General features: G+C 40.1%; 1 protein-coding gene across 5 annotated transcripts in view; it reads right to left on the reverse strand.

The window, feature by feature from the left end:
• Window positions 1–387: 387 nt before the first annotated feature.
• arhgap24 (Rho GTPase activating protein 24) overlaps window positions 388–15,658 on the reverse strand; it is a 233,485-nt gene continuing 218,214 nt past the window's right edge. For 4 of the 5 annotated variants that reach the window (XM_034296914.1, XM_034296918.1, XM_034296916.1 and 1 more), the window contains 8 exons: window positions 9,280–9,412; window positions 7,261–7,329; window positions 6,339–6,412; window positions 6,062–6,183; window positions 5,821–5,936; window positions 5,210–5,570; window positions 3,912–4,632; window positions 388–1,848 (listed from right to left, as the gene is read on the reverse strand). In XM_034296914.1, coding sequence (XP_034152805.1) covers window positions 1,605–1,848; window positions 3,912–4,632; window positions 5,210–5,570; window positions 5,821–5,936; window positions 6,062–6,183; window positions 6,339–6,412; window positions 7,261–7,329; window positions 9,280–9,412 — 1,840 coding nt within the window. In that variant the 3' untranslated portion in view covers window positions 388–1,604. The remainder of the gene's footprint in view (window positions 1,849–3,911; window positions 4,633–5,209; window positions 5,571–5,820; window positions 5,937–6,061; window positions 6,184–6,338; window positions 6,413–7,260; window positions 7,330–9,279; window positions 9,413–15,658) is intronic. The other variant, XM_034296915.1, reaches the window with a different exon arrangement.

Raw genomic sequence — 15,658 nt, forward strand, 5'->3', positions numbered from 1 at the left:
TTTATTGTATGGACAAGAACTATCCCTGGTCAACTGTCTTCTCAGAGCATTCAGCCCTTTAGAAATGCAAGTTTCACTAATGGTCATTCAATCAAATTTTGCTCTACATTTATGGCTGATTTGCCTCCTAAACATGTTTAAGTAAAACTCCAATGTGTGATGCTTCACAAGAACTCTAGTATAAGTACAGTAACCCTTCTACTTTCAGTACGAATAAACCCTCACAGAATCATCATAACTAGTGTTTTTCATTAGATTGATTCAGACTAGGACCGAGTTTTAAAGAACAAGAAATGTTTCACTTTATAATACATATTTAAAAGATGATCGCAAAGTTGTATCATCCCTTACCTTGGCAGACATGTATTTAGGTTCAAAACAACCTACAACACATTCTTCATTATTTATTATCCAGAACATTCATGTCTGAAAATACTTAAAGCCACAGTACAGACAAATGAAGCAAGGTCTCTATCATTTTTGATAAAATATTTACATTTCAGTTCACTTCTGCCTCTCCTGTTTTGGTCATAGTCATGGTAAAATGGCACAGAAGCGAAAGTCAACTTTTCAATTTGAGACAAAAAATCAGCAAACAAATTAATTCAGTACCATAACACAGAAAATTCAAATAAAATGTAAGCGCAAGGAAGAGCCTTGAATTAAAATTGAAACATCACATAAAGATAGTTCTGTTGTTTAAATATCAGATAAAATATTTTAGTGATTTTGTTTTTACATACATTATAATATTTTACTTCTGCATTGTTTTCCCATTATATACACAGGCAAATTCTAGCCTTGTCCCAGATCTGTTTGTGCTTTTACCAACTCCAAACGCTCATTGGAATTTCACTGACTGATTGGAAGTTGCCATGTTAGAACAAACAGGAGGGAACACACGCGAGGCAGATAAAGGGCAATGCAGTAACAAGGGCTTGATTACATATTTGGTTGAAAGTAAGGTATATGAGGAAAAAGGTTTTCTTTCAGTTCATGTCAGTGAATTTATACTACAAACATCAGGCTGAGAATCGTCTATCAGGCAGACAATCAGCCCCCTGTCCAACTTCACATTTAATCCATTCAGTCTACCCATAAATTATTTCATTAAAATGCTATTGTCTCATTAAAAATGGCATACATTCTCTTCTACCCCTCTTACTAGAAGCCGGTGTTACAGTCTAATAGGTATTCCCTCACTGGGCCCAATGGGCAGGGTATTGTTTCTCAAAATGTACATTCTCTTACATCTCTCACAGTCTGTTTTACCCATTACTACACTGTGGTGCTACAGTCTGTCTTACCCATCACTACATCTGGGTGGTACAGTCTGTCTCACCCCTCACTACATCCGAGTGGTACAGTCTGTCTCAACCCTCACTACATCCGAGTGGTACAGTCTGTCTCAACCCTCACTACATCCGAGTGCTACAGTCTGTCTCCAAGCTCTGCAGATTCAGATTTTGAAACCCAATCATTAGTCACACACTTACTGGATTCTGATTGCACTGTCCTTCCCAATGAGTCTCTTAAAGTCCTCTGTACATTTTCCCATTCCCCTTTCAAAAGTTTCAGGAGGAACAGCTCACTCTCCCATCCCCTCACTGGATCCAAATGGTGTTGGCTCGGTCTGGCCTGCGTGGGTCGGTGGTCAGATCTCCGAATGTGGAGAAGAACTGCTCCATCTCTTTCTGAAGCATCTCGTTCCTCTTTTCTGCATCATCCTTGGCCCGCTCTGCATTACGCAGCTTGATCTCCACCATGGTGTACTTCTTCCTCTCCTGGTCCAGCTCCTCGTGGAGATTCCCCATCTCTGTCTCCAGCTCCTGGTTACAGTGCTCCAAACTGTGGAGTGAAGAGTAGTAAAATGAGAGAATAATTACTAATTATGCTTACACTGAAGGTTAGAGGTAGGGATGTGTGAGCTCTATGTGGCAGGTATCCATCTTTATCTGCAACTTCAAGTTAAAGATGGGAATGGAAGATCCAATTTCGCTATAGGCCTCGTTGACCCCTCTCGAAACATAGCTCTTATGGTTGTGACCATAAAGCTCTTTTTTGGTCTCGTCACTAAAAACAGTGTGCCAGAAGCTATGAGGTGTTGTCGGGCATATTGTAACCAGGCTTTTTTGTGGCACTGGCGCAGTAAAGGCTTCTTTCTGGCAACTCGACCATGCAGCTCAAGTATCGTCGTATCGTGCTCCCTGAAACAACAATCTTTTTCCAGAGCAGCCTGTATTTCTCCTGAGGTTACCTGTGGGTATCCCGAACAATTCTTCTGGCAGTTTTGTCTGAAATCTTTCTTGGTCTATCTGACCTTGGCTTGGTATCAAGAGATCCCTAAATGTTCCACTTCTTAATAAGTGATTGAACAGTACTGACTGGCTTTTGCAAGGCTTTGGATATCTTTTTATATCCTTTTCCATCTTTATTAAGTTCTATTACCTTGTTACGCAGGTCTTTTGACAGTTCTTTTCTGCTCCACATGGCTCAGTATCTAGCCTGCTCAGTGCATCCACGTGAGATCTAACAAACTCATTGACTATTTATACACTAATTGCAATTTAAAAAGCCACAGGTGTGGGAAATTCACCTGTGTGTCTGTAACCAGGCCAAACATTCAAGGGTATGTAACTTTTGATCAGGGCCATTTGGGTGATTACTGTTATCATTATGATTTAAAAAGGAGCCAAACAATTATGTGATAATAAATGGCTTCATATGATTACTATCCTTAAATAAAATACATTTTTTTTGCATGATCAGTCATATTTTCAAAATCAATGCCAAGATTTCACAATTTTTGTCAGGGTATGCAAACTTATGAGCACAACTGTATGTTTTCCAACTATTCTGCACGATGGGTTCACAACAGACTAGACACAGAGAGTAGAGAATATCTGAGTACCTGAAATATCTTTGTGAAAGAAGGTCTTGATGCTTTGTTATTGTGGTTTGGATCATTGCCCTGCTGAAATTGTCTTAGTGGACAATTGTCTTTAGAGCAGGTTCTCTTGTAGTATTTCCCTGAATTTTGCTTCATACATTTTTCCTTTAATTTTAACAAAATGCCATGTCCTTGCAGATCAGACGCATCCCCACAGCAAGAGGTTGCCACCACAGTACATCATGTAGTGCTTTGAATTTTGGTCAAAATGTTCTATCTTGGTCTTATCTGACCACAAAAACATTTTGTGTTCAAATGAGACCACAAAATGGTCTTATCTGACATTTGCATTACATCGTAATTTGGTTATCATTTTCTGTCAGATTTACAACCTGACCAATGTCTTAATACAGTAATACAGTGAGAGCAACTTTAATGTTTCACAGTTGAAGTACAATGGTAAGGTTACTGTGTCTTCGTTACAGTAGGCCAATTTCATTCATCTGTGAATGAATACTTACATAGGCATCATATTAATATTTCCCAACATTAAACCAATGTCACTATACAATAAATGATTTTGACATTTGAATGTGTTTTAAAATAAAATATAAAAAATAACCATATTTCAACGTACCATTTGTTATTCAGCAATGACAATTAGTCTGGGTTTTGAATACTTTTCAAGGCACTACAGTATAACTTCAGTATAACGTCTATATAATTGGAGAAATACTAGTAGGTGCGTTATTGTTGGGTAACATACATGCAGAAGGTGCAATGCCAGGCCAGGTGCAATGCCAGTCCTTGCAAGAAAGCATAAAAGGCCCTGACAATTAAAACATTTTACTATAAAAATGTTTTATTAGTATTTCTCTGGTGATTGAATAGGTTAGTTTGAACCTGAGCCAGCAGAGTTTAAAAGGAGGACACAGTTATTCAATAAAACACATTGATTTGTATACTGACAAAAACAATCCAGCATTTCAATACTTGAAGACAACAGTAGGGGGCACTCTACCTCTTTATCCTGGCCTCGTACTCAGTCTTCTGCTTCTGCATTTCCTGTTTGAGACTAGCCACCAGGCTGTGTAGAGCACTGTGACTACTATGTCCGTTACTGATGGCGAACATCTCACTATTATCGCTGCTACTGGTGGCCCTGCTACCCCTTCCTCCACCTCCGTTCCTCTGCTCCCCTTTACCCTTGACGTCCCCCCCTGGCTGGGGCTGCTCATCGAGTGAAGACAGCCCACCGGAACAATCCAGCAGCACCAGGGGGTCCTCATAGTGACATAACCCACCGTAGAAGTCCTGTTCTGGGCAGGTGGTGGTGGACGAGCGGCAGGATGTGGAGTTGTCTGGTAGGGAGATCTCACAGGAGGAGGTGGACCATGTGGCACTGTCCACGCTTTGCTTGTCCTCACAGCTGGAATTGAGACACTGGTGTTGTTGATTCTGTAACTGCTGCTGTTGTTGTTGCTGTTGGACGTTGTCGTAGGTGGACAGCCGGTTCTGGGCCATCGTCTGTTCCCCACAGTTCCTCGATTTGCTGTCTCGTAAGGTGACCTGGTAACCGTTTGGCAACCACAGGCCGTTGCGCCCGTTCAGGGTACCGTTCACCACGTCGGTGCTGGAGACGCCCAAGCGGACTCCCCCATTTGAGACCCCATTGGTGCCCATTTTGGTGCCCGAACCCTTCAGCGTTCCAGTGCGTCGGGCCTGGAGGCTGCTGCTGTCCCCTAATAATAAAAAAACAATGATTTTACATTTCTGACCAACATCTTTTACAAAATAAAGAAATCGCATCTTACATTGAAGCCTAATTCAATTCAAAATGTACAGCAATTAATAGGCGACACAGGAGATTCACCATTTATTTGGTTATCATTTTAACCTTTTCTAACATGAACCCCAAATAGTTTCACCAAAACAGATTCTTCCATATAGACAGCTGAAATGGATTTAGTGTTCTACTAACCTTTAGTAGTTATTTTTTTTGCTGTGAGCTAGGAATTTCCTTTGGCAGATATACAAAATTGGCATTGTATAACTGCTTGGGTCAATACAGTTGCAAGAAATACTGATAGATGTGCTTGTTTTTGGCAAGTGGCCGTAGAGAGACAGAAAAATATAGTGTGCTCTGGTCTATGAAAAAGAATATTGTAAAACCTTGTAAAAAGAATATAATACATTTGCTTTTAGAAATATAATAAATACTTGACCCTAATGAAATCCTTTGTTTTGTGTGTTGGGGTACTGGGAAAGACACGACAGTGGAAATAAGCACCTCACAGGACATTCACAGGCCTTTATTACCGGTGTTGCCGGGTAGAGTCTGGCTCTTCTCCTGGTGGGCTGAATCGCCAGTGGATGAGGAACTAAATGAACCATTGGTGACGATGCCACCGCCTTTGGAGAATGCAGGGTTCTTCTTAACCATTAAGGGTGGGCTGCGGGACAAGTCAAACCGCCCGGTCATGTGGCCATTTTTGGGGCTGGCTGCACGTGGAGAACCAGAGCCGCTGTTATCTAATGGTATCGGCTGCTGGTGGTGGGGCAACTCAGGGTTTTCCCAGGAACATTTTCTGACCCTTGCTGTATTCTGGGTGTTGTTGTTCTGTTCTGAGGAGTTCTGCAGCTGCTGGCCTGCAGCTGTCTGAATTGGCCTCCCCAGCACCTATGAAATCATAAAATCTCCTGCTAAGTATTGTATCATAAAAAAGTGTCATTTAGTTTTTCTCAAATCTTATATGCCTTCGTTTAGGAAAGTAGACAAATGAAGATATTTCGTTTGATCAAATCAAATCATAAAACTTTTGGAATTTCAATTTCAATGTACTTCCTGAACTGACTAAACCAAAATGGAATTGAGCCCAGAACTGAGGAGTTTTTAATTCCTAGTGGATTGCAGCCAAAGACATGCACACCTCGTTGTTGTTGTTGTTGACCAGCTCAAGTGTGGTGGGACTGCCCTCGTCTCCGGAGAACAGGATGTCGTGGCGACCAATCAGGACTGACATCAGCTGCTGCACCAGCACAGTACCTGCAGACACATCCAGTCATACTATATTCAAACATTATACATTACACCCACAATATAAAAAAAAAGAAATACATGAGATAACAGAAACTCTGACATTTAAATATTACGACCCAGCAGAGATTTACCTTCCATGATTGCTACAGGGTCTTCAATCTTTGGCCGCAGAATATTTGGACCAAACACTGTGGCCAAGTTCTGGACACTCATCTTGTTCACACCTGAATAGGACTGGACTTCATCTAAAAATCTGGAAGAGGAGACCAGGATTAACCAGGAGAGCTTTTTAATATTAGTTCTTGAACAAAAGCTATTGAAAAACATCACAACACAGGAGACATTGCTGGGCTAATACAGAATAATACAGTAAAAAAGTAATGTACACAGTAATTAACAGTACTGCACCTGCATATGTATTGCAGCAGATTATAGTTGACTTGAGGTAGGCATTCCACTTTTCTTTTCAATTCCTTCATTCCCTGGACAGAGAAAACAAACAAACAAATTGTTCATTCATCAGTCTAAAACACCACTTCAAGTGATTAAATAGGGATTACATAATATTATTAGTTTGGCATCCCCACAGAATTTTAAAATAAGTTTATAACATGATATTTCTACTGAATATTTGCTAAATGCTTCACATTAATTGATTAAATGCTACCAAATGTATCAGAAAACATTAATTAAAGCTTTGTTTTTTCTAGCCATGGATAAATGCAGTCATAACACACAGTTGCACAATAATCTAATTCAACGTATCTGAATAATTTATCTTAAATGTATCCTTTCAAATACAGCAGTATATACAATATTGATTGGTCAACATACTCCTATCTCCATAATCTGCTCAGGTATAATCATAATCAATACTACAGGAATCAGCAGTTGAAACAATAACAACGAGTTTCCCCGTCCGTTTCTGTAAAAACCGACAGAAGATGAGCTGGACATTTTTTTACTCTCTGACACTCATTGACGGTGCTATGGATGCAACATAATAGGTTAAACAATGTTTTGAGGCCTAGAGGGTTCATTCATGTACTTTGTTTACAACATTGGAGTATAGATATTTTACACTAATATTTTAGGTTCTTACTGGATACAACAATTAAACTTAGCTCATTTATAATTTATAACCTTTAAGAATCAATGGATAAATAAAATGAACTTCTTTAGTTCTTATCTTTAAAACAATTCAATACAAATGCAATAAATGCATGGTACTGTAAGGATATGAGAAATTGTAACAAAATGCTGCTGCTTTTTCAATAAAATTTGCTGGCCATGCTTAGAACTTTGTGTCTTCTGTAAAATGATTAGATACCTCTAACTTGGCTGGCAGACTGGGGACAGTAATGTTTTCTGAGGTGAGGCAGGTGAAGTATGAATTACGCTGGAGGCAGATTCACAAACAGATAAGCACGCACACACACACACACACACACACACACTGTGCAGAATGAAAGATGACAGGAAATGAGTCTGGAAAGTGACTGAGTGGAGCTGGTTGGATAACCTGTGAGACAGCAAGCCTTGTTGGGTGAGAGAAGATAAAATCCAATTGGTTGAAACACAGGCGAGAGAACAATGTAAGCATACTATTAGCATGGAACAGCGGGGTAGGGTACAGATGACTGAGCAGAGAAACCACCTTAAAGATTTAAGAAAAGAGCTGAAAATGTTGAGATGGATTAGATATTATGCAAGCCCAATTAAACTTACCATAACAAATTGGCCTACTTAAATATACTAAACGAGGTTCTATGCATTGACAGTTACTCATTTACTGAATCTTACAAGTAATCCTGGTCCAAAATGTAGAATTACAATATATTTGGAATAAGATGCCATTTCAGAAGCATTATATTTACATTTCAGTAATTTATCAGACACTTTACCAGAGTGATGTAGCCATTCACACCCACCATTGTTACATCGCCCTGCACAAATATTGGCATCATTGTTAAACATGAGAAAAACGAGCTGTACATTTTTTTTTTGCTGTTCATTCTCTTGATTTTTCATTCAAAATATTCCCAAAAATCTGATAATTGGTGTAAAATTATAGACAACAAATGTATCTAAAATAGATCTTTATCTCCAAAAAGTGCCAAAATTATTATATTGCCATTCATATATTATGTTTGTAAGTAGTAATCACCTGAGGGATTAGGAACACATAAGTTGTAAGCCATGACTTCCTGTATCATAGGGGTATAAATATGAGGTGGCACACAGTGGAAATGGCCATTTTCAACCTTTGAGCCTATCAGGGCAATAATAAAGAAGTTTAAAGCAACTGGAGGTGTCAACAATCAGCCTGGAAAAGGACGTGTCAATATTGACCCCACGTACTGTGAGGCGGATGGTTCGAGAGGCCAAAGAATCACAGCTGCATAATTGCAGATGTTTATTGGGTCTTGGGGACAGAATGTTTTCAATCCTACAATCAGATGCCACCTACGAGTTGTTTGGAAGGGTTGCCATAAACAAATACTTTTGTTTAAAACAAAAACTCAGTTTGCCAAACTGGGCAAATGGGACCTGTTTCAATGGTTAGATGAGACGTGAGGTGGGTTTGATGTGGACAAAGAGCCATGCAGAAAGGTACCTCATCCCTACTGGGAAGTATGGTTGCGGATTGCTGATATTCTTCTGAAGTCCCTCAACAAATTACTAGGATACGTTGACTCCATCAAGTACCAGCAGATATTAAATAAATATCTGCCAGAAAGCTTTAACTGGGCTGTGGTTGGATCTTCCAGTAGGAAAATGATCCAAAGCACATCTCAAAATCAACACAAAAATGGTTCACTGACTGCAGAATGAAGGTTTTGCCATGGCCATCCCAGTCCCCTGACCTAAACCCTGTAGAAAACCTGTGAGATGAGCTGAAGCTGAATCTGGAACGACTGCGTATGGAGGAATGGTCTCAGATCCCTTGCCATGTGTTCTCCAACCTCATTAAGCATTTTAGGAGACTCAAAACATATCTCGGTTGCAAAAATATTAAATGAAGAGGTGCCAATACTTATGGCACATATACTGCATATTTGAGAGATATATTTCTTTAAAATATCAATAAATTTTTCCTTTGTTTTAAATTTTTTTCTATATTTTGAATGAAAGATCAAGAGGATAAACAATATAGTAATAGTTTTGCTCATATTTACAAAGGGCGCCAATATTAGTGGAGCGCACATTATGTTCCCATCCTCTTCTTACCTCCTCTACCAACCTGCTGTAGATGTATTGTTAAGTGTCTTGCTTTTTAACTTTACTGCCCTGACTGCTAGGCTATAGTACTTGCCACGTCACAGTCTTCGCCACAGGAGGTACTTACAGATTCCTCGTCTTTGCTGAGGAACTTGGTGCAGGAGAGGAACTCATCAAACTTGGAGAACGGGATGACCGGTTCTGGTAGCTCTCTGAGATACAGCTTCAGCAGAGAGGCTACTGTATGTACATCTGTATTACTGCACAGAGAGATAGAGATGAATGGAAGGGAAAAAGAGAGAAAGTGGGAGAGAAAGGGAGAGGAAGGTGAACTGGATAGAGTTGGTGAACTGGGACCCAGTAATAAATAATGTGTAAAAGAATCCCAGTCCCTAACTCAGTGGGAGGTGAATATGACCATGTGTCTCTCACTCAAGGCAGGATTCGTCAGTGGCCATGTGGTCTCTGAGTTATAGAAGGTGTCACAGCCCTGATACAAATGACAGTCCCATAGTGCACTGCAGTGCAGTCCCTCAGTATGTTTTCCTCTATAGAAACTTTCACTCTCTGTTTCTTTCTTTCCATCTCTCACTCTTTCAGTGTGTCTCTCTGTCTCAATCCCCATGTATCTGTTTCTCTTCCTCAATCAGTTTTTTCTCTATCTTTCTCTTTCTCTGTCTCTATGTCTCTTGATCTGTGTTTCTCTTGTGTCTGTTGGCACTGGTCCTCTACCTCTTTTTTCTCCCACCCCGAGTTTAGTCGCCCAACCAAAACAGGAGCTGTCTCCAATTAGCACTTCCATCACAGTGTGACAGTATAGGAGTTAAAGTTTAAAACAGTCACAATTATCACCTCCATGCCAGCGTTCTCATCACACCTGTCCTGCACTCCTGTGGAAGTGTTGAGTAGTGTCAGAATTCGAGTCACACTTTATTTATGGCAAACCAAATTCACACATATCATCTTATTCACCATCCATCCCGTGTGCATTTTGACTACAGTGAAAATAGGTTTGCATAGCTTTACTTACTGAAATTCATGCAGATACAGGCTTTATGTCTAGTAGGTATTCTGAATTTGTCTCACTGATGTATCTCACTGACTCACATTGTGAGCTATGTATTCAAGGAATAAATGTGGTAGAATATTGTTTTATCTCTCAAGAAGACACAATCCTTTTTACTTTGCCTATTGACATTGTGACCTATTGAGCACAATCAACACAATCCTGAATTGGTCTGTAGCTTTGTTTACACAGGCAGCCCAATTTATTGAAATGTTTCATGCAAAACGCATAACGGGACTTCTGTCGTCATTATTTCTCTGTACTTATAGTGTTACATTTTGAAAACCTGACTGCTGGCATTCACACTTTTTTGGGATTACATTATCAGTAAACTAATATTAAAAGGTCCTAAGTAGACCTACGTGGCTGTAGAAGAATAATGTAGCACTACTAAAACGAGTGCAGGTTATGCAAGGTTATGTTTTCCATTTCAATATATTCCTCATTTAAGACAGTGGTTCTCAAAAATGCACAGCATGTGAATTCACTACTGTTGGTAACATCTGTGGCAGTTGCCATTCGAGATTCTTTACTTGTGACATTGACATTTTATGTATACTAATGAGATATTATATGTTGATTTGGTTCCCATTCTTCTTTACAAAACTGATCAAGGTCTGGCAAGTTCCTTTAGCGGTGTTGACGGAAAGCAATATCAAGTCATGCTACACATTTACAATATAGGTTCGGCTCTGACCGGGCCTCAAAAGGACATTAACTTTTTCATGCTTTGGGTCATTGTCATGCTGAAAGGTACACTTTCTTTCTCAGAGGTCTGAGGTCATCAAGGTTATCCTGTAGGACTTTTCTGTAAATTGCTCCATGTATTTTGCCTTCTATCCTGACAAGCTTCTCTGACAATGAGAAACATTCCCATAACATGATGCTGCCACTACCATGCTTTACAATAGAGATTGTTATATCCAGCTAATGTGCCATGTTTTTGTTTGCGCCAAACCTTTGCATTCAGGCCAAAATGGGCTTAAAGTACAATCTCTCAGCTTTAATGTGAGGTTATTCATATGCAAATTGGAGGAAGGGTTTAGGAATTACTTTAATATGTAGCCCCAACTTTGCCACAAGACAAATTAATGTCAACAGTGTTTTCTGTTTTGCATTGTTAAAATGGGACTGTAGATAATAGCATTCTTCTTTCTACCTTACAGATATAGGCCAGATGTCGGATTCTAGTTTCAAGTTTGAAGATCTATTTGTGAAATGCACCAAATAACAAAGCGTCATCTTGCACAATGAAATTCTTGTTACATGGCACCCGACAACTACGTAGTGAGAGTTAAGAAGAAGAGTATGTAAGCAAAATAATAAGAAAATAAAGCAACAACATAAAACTAGCAGCAATCTGGGTAGTATTATTGAACATTTAGATATGGCAATTATGGCAGTAATATACATAACAATGTGAACAAACGGCAATTGGTAGAGTTATTGATTATTATCGATTACTGAGTGCAATAAGCTTATGAATGGTGGCACAGCACACTACAACTATGTAGTGAGATTTACAAAGAAATTTTTTACACACAGCAAAAAATATATCAAGAGGATAAACAACAATATACATAACATTGTACATAGCAGCAGTATAAAAATAGTACTGTAAACTAGCAGCAACTAGCAGGTAGTAGTACTGAATATTGTCGATTTTGCAAGTTTTCCCACTTACAAAGCATGTAGAAGTCTGTAATTTATCATTTATCATAGGTACTCTTCAACTGTGAGTGACAGAATCTAAAACATAAATCCAGAAAATCACATTGTATGATTTCTAAGTAATTCATTTGCATTTTATTGCAGGAAATAAGTATTTGATACATCAAAAAAGCACAACTTAATATTTGGTACAGAAACCTTTGTTTGGAATTACAGAGATCATACGTTTCCTGTAGTTCTTGACAAGGTGTGCACACACTGCAGCAGGGATTTTGGCCCACTCTTCCAGACAGGCCATCTCCAGATCCTTCAGGTTTCAGGGCTGTCGCTGGGCAATACGGACTTTCAGCTCCCTATAAAGATTTTCTATTGGGTTCAGGTCTGGAGACTGGCTAAGCCACTCCAGGACCTTGAGATGCTTCTTACGGAGCCACTACTTAGTTGCCCTGGCTGTGTGTTTCGGGTCGTTGTCAAGCTGGAAGACCCAGCCACGACCCATCTTCAATACTCTTACTGAGGGAAGGAGGTTGTTGGCCAAGATCTCGCGATACATGGCCCCATCCATCCTCCCCTCAATACAGTGCAATCGTCCTGTCCCCTTTGCAGAAAAGCATCCCCAAAGAATGATGTTTCAACCTCTATGCTTCACGGTTGGGATGGTGTTCTTGGGGTTTTACTCATCCTTCTTCTTCCTCCAAACACGGCAAGTGGAGTTTAGACCAAAAAGCTCTATTTTTGACTCATCAGACCAAATCACCTTCTGCCATTCCTCCTCTGGATCATCCAGATGGTCAAACTTCAGACGGGCCTGGACATGCGCTGGCTTGAGCAGGGGGGCCTTGCGTGCGCTGCAGGATTTTAATCCATGACGGCGTAGTAATTTTATCCCTGATGTCCTTACACAGCTCTTTGGTCTTGGCCATTGTGGAGAGGTTGGAGTCTGTTTGATTGAGTGTGTGGACAGGTGTCTTTTATACATGTAACAAGTTCAAACAGGTGCAGTTAATATAGGTAATGAGTGGAGAACAGGAGGGCTTCTTAAAGAAAAACTAACAGGTCTGTGAGAGACGGAATTCTTACTGCGTGGTAGGTGATCAAATACTTATGTCATGCAATAAAATGCAAATTAATTATTTAAAAATCCAAAATGTTTAGATTCTGTCTCTCACAGTTGAAATGTACCTATGATAATAATTACAGACCTCTACATGCTTTGTAAGTAGGAAAACCTGCAAAATCGGCAGTGTACCAAATACTTGTTCTCCCCACTTAAAAAATTTAAACTAGCATCAGTTTTGAAAGAGTAGGCTAGGGGAGTATGAACAGTATGCATTGAGAATTATAGATACATATGAGTCTAATATGCTTATGAATATGCTTATGCTACATGCAAATTCATATTCTAATGCCCATTAAAAGTACCTGAAAGGACATCAAAGCAAATGGAATGTTTGTGTGATAAGTATGATCATGGATCAGTGTTACTGGTTGAGGAGCCTTATGGTCTGAGGGAAAAAACTGTTTTTGAGTCTTGAAGTGCAGGCTCCGATGCTCCGGTAGCTTCTACCAGATGGCAGCAGTGTGAACAGACCATAGACTGGGCGGCTGTGATTTTTGATGATGTTCCGTGCTTTCCTCAGGCTTCGTGTATGGTAGATGCCTTGCATGGAGGGGAGATGGGAGACTTTACAACCCTTTGGAGGGACTTGCGGTTTGCAGCAGGTCAGCTGCCATACCAGGCAGCATGACAGGATTATTTTAATGGTGCACCTGTAGAGGTTGGTGTTTTTGCAGATATGCCAAATTTCATGAGTCTCCTCAGGAAGTATAGTTGTTTTTGGGCAGTTTTCACTGCCGTGTTTGGACCAAGTGAAGTCATGCTTCATGAACACACCGAGAAACTTGAATTGGGAGACTCTCCACTTCAGCTCCATCGATGTGTATTGGTGTTTGATCCCACCTGTCCCGCTTCCTGAAGTCCACGATCATCTCTTTAGTCTTACAGACATTGAGAGAAAGGTTGTTTCCTGGCACCATGTAGCCAGGTTCCTTACCTCCTCTCTGTATGTGGTCTAATTATTGTTGGAGATGAGACCCAGTATGGTAGTGCTGTCTGCAAATTTGAAGATGATAGTGGAGCTTTGTGTGGCCATGCAGTCATGCATGAACAGGGAGTACAAGAGGGGACTGAGTATGCAGCCCCATGGGTCAGTGTAGAGGAGGTGAGGTTGCCAATTCTTACCACCTCGGGTCAGCCCGTCAGAAAGTCTAGGATCCAATTGCAGAGGGAGGTGTTTGGCGGGCACAATAGTGTTGAATGCAGAGCTCCACAAACAGCATCCTCATGTATGGGTGCCTTTTTCCAGGTGGGAGAGGGCAGTGTGCCGTCAGGGTGATGGTATCGTTTGTAGATCTATCTAGCACACAGCAGTTTGCAGTATCCCATTGAAAGTTAATTTGTGCATGTAGTTTGTCCATTTTATTGTCCAGGGATTGAACATTTGCGAGTAGAATGGTCGGTAATGACGGATTGCAGTATCTTATCTGAGATCTGCATAGGACACCGGCACCGGCTAGCCTATTGACACAAAAAGACATGTGCATCCCACTCTCCAAATGACCTGCTGCACACCTGAAACTCATTTTGATTGTGTGTGATTTGTGGTGATATGTCTGAGGCAAGATTGAGGTCACTTAAAGAAAGTGAAATCACCATTTTAATGAATCGATTTATCATCTCGATCTGCTTCAGCGCGGAAGGAGCACATTGTACATTTCTATAAATATCCCGAACGGTAATCGCTAGAATCATATAGTTTTCTTCTAGCTAATATCTAGACATTCTAATGAACCAACCCGTATATAGTTTGTGTTCCTATGGATATCACACCCTGCGTGATGAGGCAAAAGTAGAGTTGCACCAAAACTGGCCACCGTCACGCACGTCATGTAATGGGGAGTTCACCTTATCCCATTTGTAGGTCTACTCCTTGTTGCCCAATCACAAACAGCGCATCTACTATGACATAATGCCTGGAAATATGACCTTTAGGAGGCACGAATGATGGGAAAGAGTTGGGGACATGTAGTCCTCTCCAAATCAACAACAGCGTTCAGCCACTGGTACATTGGCCATCACCAGTGTAGGTTTTGGTGCCTCTGTCCAATATGACTGTAGATGTTACCTATCCGGATAACAAGTAGATTGCTATTTATGATATATAGCACAGTATTACATCATTTGCATTATAAATATGATGTAAAAATGTTCTTCTGTCAACATTCTATTGTGATGTTCTTTGGTTTTTCTAAAAAATAAAATTATCTTACTGTTTTATAATGAGACATAACTACAACTGCGCTACAGGTCCTCTGCTCTGGTGTAATTACCACATACAATTGAAGTCCGCCTTTCCAACACATAAAATTTCTGAGAGTGTACTGATTACACAGATATACAATATTTCATGACACCTGTAACATGAATAAATGAATAAAGGACCCAAAATGTCCAAGTCATGACATCTGGCAAAAAATCACCCAAGACCAACAAGTGTTAAAACAGAGCGTTTATGAAGGATCTTGGCAATTTCAATGGAGTTGGTCATGTGACTGGAGTGCAGCATTAACTGACCATAACCATGTTTCAAGGGATATTCAAGTCCTTTTTTATATCCCTCCCCTGATCTGTATCTTTCCACAATGTTGACCCTTTGTTCTTTTCGAAATGTCTTGGTGCTCATAGTTCAGTGTTTGATTGGCAATTCAC

This window comes from Esox lucius, chromosome 14 (assembly GCF_011004845.1).
Source record: "Esox lucius isolate fEsoLuc1 chromosome 14, fEsoLuc1.pri, whole genome shotgun sequence".
In the NCBI taxonomy this organism is placed as follows: Eukaryota; Metazoa; Chordata; class Actinopteri; order Esociformes; family Esocidae; genus Esox; species Esox lucius.